General features: G+C 39.2%; 1 protein-coding gene across 3 annotated transcripts in view; it reads left to right on the plus strand.

Moving 5' to 3' along the window:
- The first annotated feature begins 3,925 nt into the window (after positions 1-3,925).
- Positions 3,926-12,347, plus strand: part of STXBP3 (syntaxin binding protein 3) — a 54,525-nt gene continuing 46,103 nt past the window's right edge. For all 3 annotated transcript variants that reach the window (XM_040471166.1, XM_040471168.1, XM_040471167.1), the window contains exon 1: positions 3,926-4,059. In XM_040471166.1, coding sequence (XP_040327100.1) covers positions 4,011-4,059 — 49 coding nt within the window. In that variant the 5' untranslated portion in view covers positions 3,926-4,010. The remainder of the gene's footprint in view (positions 4,060-12,347) is intronic.

The following is a 12,347-nucleotide window of genomic DNA, read 5'->3' on the forward strand; positions in this document are numbered from 1 at the left end:
TGTTCTTAAACACCAGTATATGAACAGGAGCCATCCACATCACTGGGAGAACTCATTGCTTAATAAAGATTCCCAGATATCACCCCTGGAGATTCTCATTCAGTATGTCTAGGACCAGGCTTGGGAATCTATATCTTCAACAAACTCACCAAGTAACACGTGGCCAGGTTTGGGAAACTTAACAGGTTTGCAGTGGTGTGCTCTTCCTTGAAGCAAAATTTCAGTGATGAGAGTCTGAGAAGTGTCAAAAGATAAACTGAGGCATACTAATAAATTTGAGAGTTTTATCAGAACCTGATTCTAATTCAGCACCACCAGAACAGAAGTAGTTAGGAGTACTCCACGGACAGGATCTCAAGAAAAGACTTTCATAGAGAAGAGACAGGAGCATATCAAGCGTATTGTTTAATTGGCTATAGCTTAAGTGGTTTCTGTATTTGGGAAAGCCTAATTGGCTGTTTGGTTGTCCTTAGACTTTGATTTCTTAATCTTGAGATGCTTACAGGCTTAGGTTTTGGTTTGCTTATACAGGATGTTAAGGCATTAGAACCACCTTGCTTTAATAGATTTCTTGTTTAATTTAACACAAGATAGAGGGATGTGGCATGTGAGGAAAGATTTGGTGAGAAGATCTAGAAGGGTCCATGAGGTTCAGAGTGGTTCCATGCCCTATGAGGGCACCATGAACTGGGGCAACATTCTGAGCTGTGGTCCAGGGCCCATGTGAGACTGTGTGTTGATCCCAGTTGCCAGCAGGGTGTTCTGAGTAGAGTTGTGTCCATGGCTGATTGGACATGGCCAAAGAGCCAAAGGCCAAGGCCAAACAAAGGTCAGAATCCCTGATTTTAGGACACCAGGGAACTGCATCCTATATACCTATACCTTATGAATACCAGGACACAGAAAATGAAATGGTTATCTATCAACTATTTTATTTATCTATTTTTTAAGTTTATTTATTTTGAGAGAGAGACAGAGACAGAGAGAGAGAGTGAGGAAGGGGAAGAAAGAGAGGGAGAGAGAGAATCCCAAGAAGGCTCTGCACTGACAGCCTAGATACGGGACTCAAACTCATGAACCATGAGATCATGACCTGAGCAGATATCGGACACTTAACTGACTGAGCCACCCAGGCGCCCCATCATCTATTTTAACTAGGCATCTGAGGCTGAGGTGCTTCAGTCAGAATTCCACAGAAGATAATGGGGTCCACACTGGTGAACATAAAACCAAAACATGGATGTGGCACATATCATGTGCTTCTAGGTGCTTTCCACATACTTATTTCGTTCTCAGAACAACTCCATGAGCTAGATAATATTCTTTCATACAGATAAGGAAAATGAGACTCAGAAAGATCAAGTAACTCACTCATGTTTACATAGCTACCCAGTTGAAACACAAATTCTCAGGGCACCAAGTAAAAGTCCATGATTTTTTTTTTCATGATATTTTTATGGAGAATATTTCTCTGGATTATCATGATTAAGTCATCAGTTATTGATAAAGAAGACCTGAGAATAAGATGTTGGGTGAATGATCCACCCTAATTCAGCCCTTGGTTATTCTGGCTGTTTTTCTGCTTTTTGGGTTCTGGTGGTTTTTTTGTTTTGTTTTGTTTTTTTCCTGCAAAGCAAATTTTTTGCCTCTGATCAGTGTTGTTGGATTTTACCTGTAATTCTGCCATGTCATGTTCAGGGAATTCAAATTCCCTGTTCAATTTGTTTAGGCAAATAAAGTAAAGGAGGGGGCGCCTGGGTGGCTGCAGTCGGTTAAGCGTCCGACTTCAGCCAGGTCACGATCTCGCGGTCCGTGAGTTCGAGCCCCGCGTCGGGCTCTGGGCTGATGGCTCAGAGCCTGGAGCCTGTTTCCGATTCTGTGTCTCCCTCTCTCTCTGACCCTCCCCCGTTCATGCTCTGTCTCTCTCTGTCCCAAAAATAAATAAACGTTGAAAAAAAAATTTTTTTAAATAAAAAAAAAATAAAGTAAAGGAGAGTAGAGATATAGCTCAGGGAGGTTATGTGAAATTAAGGCGGCAAGGGAGGGTACGCAATATGGTACAATAGAAAGGGCAATAGTCTTGGAGCTGTCCTGAGGTCTTGCATGATTTATTTAACTTCTGAATCTCAGTTTTCACATCTGTAAAATGGCAATAAGTATTTCATCTTGTTGGGCTGTTGTGAGGTTTTAGATATTATACTCATAGTTAACACATAAATGCAATCACACTGCTACTGAGAGGCAGAGCCAGGATTTATAGGTTGTGGACCCATGTCTTTGTGCAGCTAAGGACCACATTTGTTCTCCTATAACACACTCCCACCTTGGAATCTTCAGGGGCATGAACCACAGCTGTACTCCATGTGGTCCGAGGCAAACTTCCAGCCCCAAAGGGCTGTACTGTTTCATTCTCTGACACTGGGTCATTCTCCTCAAGGTAGGAGATGGAGGAATTTTACCCCCTCACTCCTCTGTCTTGGTTTGACTGTCTAGGGCAAGGAGCTCCATTTTAGAAGGATGAGTCGGCAATGTCATGTCTTTCTCTGATGGCTTGGGGCTCTATCCTGCCATACTAAGCAGAACCTGATTTTAAATTGAAAAGGGAGAGGAAAATAAATGCGTTCATTTGTTTAAAATTCTGAGCAGCTGAGTTCATTTAAAGTAGGTTTAAGAGGCCAGAGCTCCAGCTTCCATTCCCATATAAGCCATGAATGGAAAAACCATTCATGCCACATGTTGTGCTTGAACCTATTTTATGGCTGCTTTTATTCATCATTCTCTTTCTCTCCTAAAGAGCAAGTACTGCAGCTTGTTCCACAGACTACTTTATTGCTTTCTGTGTAGCTTATGCCTTATCCTAGTTCCCACTATACCACAAGCTGAGCATCCTTGGGAAGTTATTTCACTATCAGTTTCTTTATCTTTAAGGGTTATAATCCACTTACCATAATACCTTGTATGTAGTAAGCACTCAGTAAATATTAGCCATTATCATTAAGAGTATATTTCCACTTTCCTATGTGACCAACTTGAATTAAGACCATTGATTCTTTGCAAATCTATGGGAAAGTCTACTTTCTGACAGTGTAAATGATGGTTAGTGACAGATGGGGCTCTCAGCAACTAAACTGATTTCATTCATGATTGATTACTGTGATTTCACCTCAAAAGCACCATCTCAGGAAATAACTGCTTAAACTTGTTAAGTCTAAGCTCAAATCACCTCTTTTGTGAATCCCTTTTTAACAATAACCCCTTCTTTTAAATCCTAAAGCATTGATGTCCTCTCTCACACAATTTTGCACATGAATTTATGCTTGTTGAGTAAATAATTACTGTTTTATTGGTTCATTTACGTATATTATCATCATGAAGGCATTCGCTTTTTCAACCAACTTTTGACTATCTTCAGCATACCAGGAATTGAGTTCTCCAATGAGATTTATAATTCTTCAGAAGTGGGTCTCTCACTTCTTTGAGTTTCCTGAAAGTCCTGCATAGGTCGGGGCACACTGGAGGGAACCTCAGAGTTCTACACAATTACTATGTCCTTGAAAAATGAATACAATAGACTTTAATGGGTAAATTTTCTATTCAGTAGTTGAGGGGGCTGCTGAGTGGAGTCTATTATGAACGGCTTCGCCAGGTGAAGAGTTCTTTTGCAAAGCGAAAGAATGACCCATTCCTTTTTCAAATACCATCTGCGTGCATTCGGAATTTTTTATATCAGGTTAACTCGTAACACACAGGCACGACTTCGCTTTTTGACGTCACGGGTCCTTGAACTTCGGCTGACAGAGAGTCCCGCTAGGGGGCGCACGACTGCCCACACAGATTCCACCCGCACTGCGCAGCCTCCGTCCAGGCGTGGGCGGGAATCCCCTGGCGGTCGCGCGTGACGTTACCGGAGGGCGCGGTCCGTGAGTGGGGGCGGGGCCACTCCGAGCTTCTTTCTCCTAAAGTAGGGTGCCAGCGGGAGGCGGCGGCTGCTCCTCCGCAGTGTTGGGAAGATGGCGCCGCCGGTGACGGAGCGGGGGCTGAAGAGCGTGGTGTGGCAGAGTGAGTGCGGTGGGGCAGGGGCTGAGAGAGGGAAGGCCAGGAGGCCGCCGCGTCGTGCCTTGCTATCCTGCCCCAGACCAACAGTCTCTTGGGAAGCCGCCGCGGGCACTTGTTGCTTTGGGACCCAGGTCCCTGTTAGGACTTTTTCGTGCTCGCCTTCCTAACCCTATTTCCTGCTAGCCTCAGGGATGGGCAGGGTGCGGGAGTGTGTGGCCTTCTAGCTGTCGTCTGGCACCCCGTCGCCTCGGCCCGGCTCTGGCCCCGAGGCCCCGCCCTGGGTGAGCGGCCCCCAGCCCGGATTTTTCTCCCTCGGCCCTTGTGACTATCCTCGGCGTTGCTCTCGACGCTCCTTGGTTCCCTCCCGGGAGCCCCACCAGTCGGTGATGTCTCTGCACCCAGTACGGTCTGGGCACTGTGTTTCTGTAACCCGCTCCTCCCCTTCTCCTCACACTTGTTTCCAAAGACTGCTTGCTATGTTTCTTCATTTTAGTACCAAGCAGGGTTCTGGAACTACACTTTTCAATGTCTTCTAATAGAAGAAAAAAACAAAACAAAAACAAACGCTGACTGTTGAACAGATCCTTCTTCCTGTGTTTCTAGAGGAGCTCACTTTTCTAAAGAGTTCATGAGAAGGAGCCATTTGGATGATTAAATCTCAGGGCAAAAGCTGCACCTTCACATCTCTGTCTATACTCTGAGGGCCACTCACTGCTGTTAGGGCTGTACTACTGCTTGTTGGTTGATATTCTGCTCTTCTGCCATGTCACTTACGACTTTCATAAAAATCGCTCCAAACTTAGGTCAGCTAGGTTAGAGAAGGAATGAAACCACCAAACCGGAAGAACCATCATTGTTTGGCAGCTGGGTTGAAAGTAATTATGGTCTAGTAGTGGAAAGGGAGTGACATCTAATTAGTATCTCTGACTCCGGCTTGTTGAGCAAAGGAAGAAGTGACTGAGTCAACAAAATTTTGGGAGATACAGTTCCTCGTGCAAGATTAGAACTCCACATCAGTAACTGTCATAGTGCTGAACGTACTAGAACGAGTGTATAAATAAAAGGGGGGAAAAGGTTATGAGACTTCTTTTTAAAAATTTGATAATTATAAGGTTGGCATTCTGTTTTTTAAGGTTTGCATGGGTGAGTTTTAAGATTTGGTAAGATTTTTGTTACATATATATGTTTATTTTTGAAAGAGAGAAAAAGTGCAAGCAGGGGAGGGGCAGAGAGAGAGAGAGACACAGAACCCCAAGTAGGCTCTAGGCTCTGAGCTGTCAGCACAGAGCCCCACGCAAGGATGGAACCCATGAACCCTGAAATCGGGACGTGAGCCAAAGTTGGACACTTAACTGAGCCACCCAGGTGCCCTGTAAGATTTGGTAATATTTTTAAATCACAGTCGTACTTAAAGTACATTTCTTTGAAAATGGGTAGTGAATTGCATTGTGTAAATAGTTTGCAAGATGTACATGGTCCTTAACATAAGTATTTATGAGGAAAAAAAAGGCTAATGATAGTAACATCAGTTTTGATAGCATGGAAACTGGGCAAGAGGGAGATTTTAGAGATAAGAAAATTTCCATCTAGCGCTATTAACTTGAAGCAGCACCAGGATGTCAGATGGAGTGTAAGATAAGACAGAAGAGTGAAGGGAAGGAAAGCAATGTTGAGGTTAAAAAATAGTTCTTTGAATCTTTGTATAAATAGAAACATGAGCAAAACACAAGATGACGTTCATTCAGCATTTAGGGAGTCGAAAGAGAGAAAGAAGGGGGACTGTGAGTTCTGTTAGCAAAAGATGACAGAGTCTGTAAGAAATGATGAAGGAATATCCTAAGAGGCAGGAGAAGCATACATTTGACTGGGGAAAGGTTTTGCTAGGTTGAAGATAGTACAGTTGAGTCGTGGTAGAAAGATAAATTACTTAATCTTCAGTTTACCTAAAATGTAGGGACAAGGAAACTAATATTTCTTGAACATTTATTCTGTGCCAGGCATTATTCTTTACATCTTTTAAAACTTGATAAGAATTATTATCTTTATTTCATAGACATTAAAACTGATACATCTGTTATCATAGCTGTATTCATCATAATAGCCAAAAAATCAAACAACCCAAATATCCACAGATTGATGAATAGGTAAATAACAAGTGGTATATCCCAAAAATGGAATATCAGGCAATAAAAAGGAATGAAGTACTGATACATGCTACAGTATTGATGAACCTTGAAAAAGTTGTGCCACATGAAATAAGCCATTCACAAATAACCACTGTGTGAGTCCATTTACATTAAATATCCAGAATTGACAATATATAGGGACAAAAAGTAGATGAGGAGTTGGGTATGTTGGAAGGTGTAGGGGGTGGGGAGATTCAGGGATAATGGCTAAGGAGATGGTTTCCTTTTGGAGGAGTGAAAATATTCTAAGTTGATTATTATGATAGATACACAACTCTGAATATACTGAAAACCATTTATTTAATTGTACGCTTTGGGTTAATTATATGCTATGCAAATTATATCTTAATAAAGCTATTTTTTAGAAAACTGATAGAGGTATTAAATATAGACTTAGTATTCCACACCCAGATCTTTCTTCTTTTTTTTTCCCCACACCTAGATCTTTCTGACTGCAGAGTTAACATGTCATGTGTCTATGACTTTCTGTAATGTTTAAACCTTAGTTCAGAGCCTGATGCCCACTTTGTTGAAGTAACCTCCTAACTAAGCCTCCAAGCACCTATTCTTTCTCACTCCAGTCCATCTGGCCAGTCGCTGCCAGAATAATTTTCCTGTAACAGTGCTGTGCTGAGACCATGCTCAACTGTTTGAAGACCTGCAGAGAGAGACCCCTCCAGTTGTGTAGAGATAATTTCAGATGCTTAGACTGCTTTTGAAGACTTACAACCTGACAGTAACCTACCTTGTTATCTACCTTTCCCTTGTGTGATCTTGATGTTCAACTAGTCACTCTTATTGAAATCTTCTGCCTCTACATCCGTATGCCAATTCCTGTCTAGAATGCTCACCTTATGCCTGTTCTTCACCTATCCAAACTCTAGCTAGCCTTCAAGTTTTGGCTTAAATGGGGCTACTATCACCATAGTGACTTCTTATTTTAACCCAGCCTCTTATATTTCTGTAGCATTTGATTTATCCTTCCAAAATGGCACTTCTCACTACTGCCTAATGTGAGCATCTTGATAAGCTTCCTAAAGGTGGGTCCACCCGTTTTTCTTCTAGAGCTTTAAATTTGGAACAGGCCCTAGAAAAATGGAAATGTTTGTTAAAAGTAAACAGTAGATCAGCTTTATAATTTTCTCCATTTTTTGCTACCTAAAGTCCCCATTTACTCAATAAATATTACTGAATTCCTGTGGAAATACAGCAATAGAAGGCAGACAAGTTCCCAGCCTTCTTGAAGCTTGCATTCAAGTGGAAAATAATAGAAAATAAATCTGTAAACAAAGAATAAACATTATTTCAGTTTGTGATATATATAGAGAGAGGGGGCTACTTTGGATAGATGGATCAGGAAAGGTTTTCTCTGAGTAGGTGATATTTGAGCTGAGACCTAAAACCTGAGAAGGGATCAGCCTTTAGGGACTATCTCAAAACACTTAAACAAAAAAAAAAAAGAGCTTTAATATTTTGAGTGCAGAGGCTATATTTATTTACAAAACGAATTTCCATACTTAAAATCAGTGAAGTTTCTAGTGCTCGATATTGCTCCCTTACCACTTTTTACTACAGGAAAGTGGTAGCAAAAATATCACTGATAAAAGGGTTTAAATAAAACTTTGATGAAGTTTATTTAAAAAATAACGAGTAATTAAATCAACTACAAAGCAAGCTCAAGCCACCTGTGGCATTTTTCCCCCCTTAGTGTAGTCTTTTTTTTCCCCTTATCTATAAACAATAGTCTAGTGTCTGTGATTCATACCACATATTTGACAAATGTTAAGAGAAAATTAACCCAGAAAAATTACAAGTAAAAGTAATCAGAATGTATTTAAGCCAGTTCTTTACATGTTTCCCCTTTTTCCCCTTTTTTCACATTTTCTTTTAGTCCTTGTATAGCTACAGATATATTTTTTTATTTGTCATTCTGTGATTTCCTTTTTAAAAATATCTAATGTTGACATGGCATTTTCCATGCCATTTCATAGTCTTTGTAATGATCATTTTTAAGTACTTAAAAAATTTTTTTTAAGTTTATTTATTTTGAGAGAGCAAGTGGGGTAGGGGCATAGAGAGAGGGGAGAGAGAGAATTTCAAGCAGGCTCTATCAAGCAGAGCTTGATGCGGGGCTTGAACTCATGAACTGTGAGATCATGATGAGCTGAAATCAAGAGTTGGACGCTTAACTGACTGAGTTACCAGGTCCCCCTTAAGTGTTTTTAAATACCTGACTTGGCAAAGAAATTTAGATAGCAGAAAAGATTACACAGCCTCCCTTTTCTGACACAACTACTCTTAGGTTTCTTACAAATTCTTCTAAAGTTTTCTATGCAAATATAAGCATGTGTAAAGCATTTTTGTTTTAATTATTTTAGTTTTATGTGTTTTTTTCATTCTGGTCACTTCTTTAAGTTTATCTTGTTGAGCAAAATTGTATACTTTAATTTTTGGATTTTTCCAGTCCCACATAGTTATTTAAATCAGTATTTCTTGAGTATCTACTCTTTGCTGTACACTATTTCAGGTGTGTATCCCTTGACTTCCTGCAATTCATAGTTCAGTGAGAGGAGACGGTACACAAGTACTAACTAAGTACTATATTAACATTGTGGAAAGGGAGAGGAGAAGAAAAAGGAATTATTTCCTCTGTGGGAGTGGATCAGGGAAGATTCCCAAGAGGAAGTGCCATTGGAAGGTGGTAAGATTTTGGCAGACATAGGGAAATTTGAGCCAAATTTGGCCCAAAGAGGAAAAATTGCATGAGTTTTTTGGAAGAGGAAATAGTTCCTTTTGAGTATAGGGTATTTGTTGCAAGGAATAGGGTGATGAAGACTAAAAGGTAGGTTGGAGCTAAATAGAGTAGACATTAGGCAGTGGGGAGCCAATAAAAAGGAAAGGTTTTTTTTTTTTTTTTCTTTCAAATATCAGTCACTACCATTTTTGAGATTCTGTTGAAACAGTGCTGAAAGGAAGTCATTTTCTTGTTTCTGTTTTGAAGGGAAACGACTCTAAGATTTCATTAAGTGTAATGGTAAAATGCACTACTGCTAAGCGTACAGCTGGGTGAATTTTTATCCATGTTAACTACCACCTAGATCAAGTTACAGAACGTTTTCAAGTACTCCATAATCCTTCCCTCTCCTCTAAAAATCCTACATTTTTAGATAGTCTAAAATAGTCTAAATAGTCTAATAGTCTAAATCCTACCCTCTCCTCCAGAGTAACTACTCTTCTGACTCATACTGTCATTATGAATAATTTTCTAACAGTGGCTTTTTATTTTACACTTTTATGTTTATGAGAGAAACCCTCTAAACCTTACATTGTTATTTTCTTTACAGAAGTAAATACAGAATTTACTAACCCCCTACCAAGAAATATTAGCTCTTTAATGTTTGTCTTTGTATACGTTTTAGTAGGTCTTCTATTAGTTCTCAGTTTTCATATGTTCTACTTTAATACAATTTTTATTTTTATTTATTTTTATTTTTTCATACAATTTTTAGTGTACCTTGATAGCCCTAAGTGGTCTTTTTCATGCACAATTCAATTTGTTTTTATTAAGCTGACTAATAATGAGTATTGCATTTGTCTTTGCCCCAGGCCTCTGGCTTTACCTTTATAAAGATTCTTACCTGTTCACTAAATAACTTGGGCCACAGGCCTGCAGAATCTGTTGGAATCATAATTAGGAATTTAATAATATATTTTGGTTTTCTGAGAATGTAAACTCTTTGTAGCCTACAAGTCTGCTTTTGATTTTTGGCTTTTTGATTTTTCATTATGCATTACTTATAAAAGCTGGTTTATTATTTCTCCTCATTGGACTAATAGTTGGAAGACTTGATTTCCACTCCAGATTGTACTTCACTTTCCTAGCCTAAACAGTGAAGAGTTTGAATTACATGTTCTCTAAGTCTTTTTCAACTTGAATTCTTCATGATTCCATTTTTTAGATCTTCATTTTGTTATATTTCCTTTATTTCCACGTAGATTCCTGATAGTTTTCACTTATGCCATGGTTTTCTTTTATGCCATGGTTGTTTTGTTTAGGTCGTAAATATTTAATATTAGGTTTTCATTGTTTAATGACATTTTACAAATTTTTGTCTTAAGGTATTCTGACATCTACTTAGCATGATTCTTTGCTCCTTATTTATTTACTTAGGCATGATCTTAATCCAACTTTAGCAAGTTAAAATGAATTCCATATGTATTAAAGATCTAAAATGTAAAATAAAACAATAAAATGGGGAGAAAATATAGAGTAACATGGGTTACACTTTTAAAAAAATTGATAACCCAAATCCCATAAAAAAATTTGTTAAATAAAAATTATAAATTCCTATATGGTAGAAGACACCATTAACAAAAAAATCAAGAGCTAAACTCTAGATTCAAAGAAAATATTGACCACACATAGAAGAGAAAGGGTCAATCTGTAGAGAGTATCTGCGCATTGATAAAGAGAAGATAATGATGCAATAGAAAAATATAGGATGTGAGCAGGTGACTTGCAGATTTGGACATTCAGTTGATTGTTTTTGAGTGGAAATGCAAATAAAGACCAGTTCCTCTTTTTAACCCATCAGACTGACATGCTATCGTTGGGAAGTTTGCTGGTGGGAATGTGAATTGTTAAAAACTTTTGACAAAGCATTTGGCAACGTATAGTAACACGACAGACGCATCTTTTGATGCCAGCACTCCCACGTATGGGAACCTTTGCTTCAGAAATAAAAGTCTGGGCACTTGGGTGGCTCAGTTGTTTGAGACTAGATTTCAGCTCAGGTCATAATCCCAGGGTCATAGGATCGAGCCGCAAGTTGGGCTCTACACTGACCAACGCTGTGCATGGAACCTGTTTGGGATTCTCCCTCTGCCTCTCTCCCCCTCTCCTTCCTCTGCCCCTCCCCGTGCTCTCTCTCTCTCTAAAATGAAGAAATAAAAGTATTGATAGTAAAGATACATGTATAAAGATCTTCACTGCAACATTATAGTGGCAAAAACGGAAACAGGATGACTGCCTCTCATAGAGGAGAATAGTTGAATAAATAATGGTGTGCCTGCACCAAGAAATATTATGTAGCTATTAAAAAGAATTATTTAAATCTATATGTTTATATGCTGTATAAAGGGTATCCATGATGTATATTTATTGAAAAAAGCAAGTGATAGAGTAGTGTATATATGTTGATTATCATTGTTGTAATAATTTGATTATTAGAAAAAACTCAGATGTTAGAAGCAGGGGTGCACTTGGGTGATAAATTGGAGTGGGTGGCAGAGACTGGTACTGTTATGGTGTTGGTCCAAGGAAGAAGGCCAAAATGTGGCAAAGGAGGTAGAAGATCGCTGAGAGTATGAGAGCAGTTCTGGAGAAAGAATAAATGGGATTTAAGCTGGGGGAGAGTCATCCTAGACTCGGATTCAGGTCTAGGAGACTAGGTAGTAGTATCTTTATTGATAAAGGGAAAGAGAAGGAACAGTTTTGGAGAGAAAAAATAGTTTAGGTTTAAAATACAGTGAGTGTAAGTGCAAGTTGAGGTATCTAGAAAGCAGATGGAGATACATAGGTATAAATTACAGAAAAGGGAGCTGAATTTGACATCTGGATTTAGATAAGGAAGACAGATAAAGAGAAAAGGGTACCTTTTCCAGGTCCCTGTTGAAATTGTCTTTAGTACTAGTATTTTTTTCCCCTCTTATTTCCTAATTTATGATTTAAACATCGCTAGGCATTTTTGTTTCCTAAAAAACTGTTATTTACAGATGATTTACTATTTTCCAGACAAATCAGTTTCTCTTACAATGTTACCATGTTTATTAATACTTTCTCTGTGGTTTAAGATAGTTGTGCAAGCATACTTTTTGCATTGCTGATGCTGCACAAAACTTGGTTAGCTCTGTTCTCATTTTTCTCTTCCATGTTTTCATTTCCTCTTTGGCATTAGTTTTTTGTGTTTTTTGTAATGTTTGTTTATTTTTGAGACAGAGAGAGACAGAGCATGAGCGGAGGAGGGGGAGAGAGAGAGAGGGAGACACAGAATCCGAGGCAGGCTCCAGGCTCTGAGCTGTCAGCACAGAGCCCGATGCGGGGCT

This window comes from Herpailurus yagouaroundi, unplaced genomic scaffold, assembly GCF_014898765.1.
Source record: "Herpailurus yagouaroundi ecotype Mexico unplaced genomic scaffold, PumYag 77, whole genome shotgun sequence".
NCBI classification, from domain to species: domain Eukaryota; kingdom Metazoa; phylum Chordata; class Mammalia; order Carnivora; family Felidae; genus Herpailurus; species Herpailurus yagouaroundi.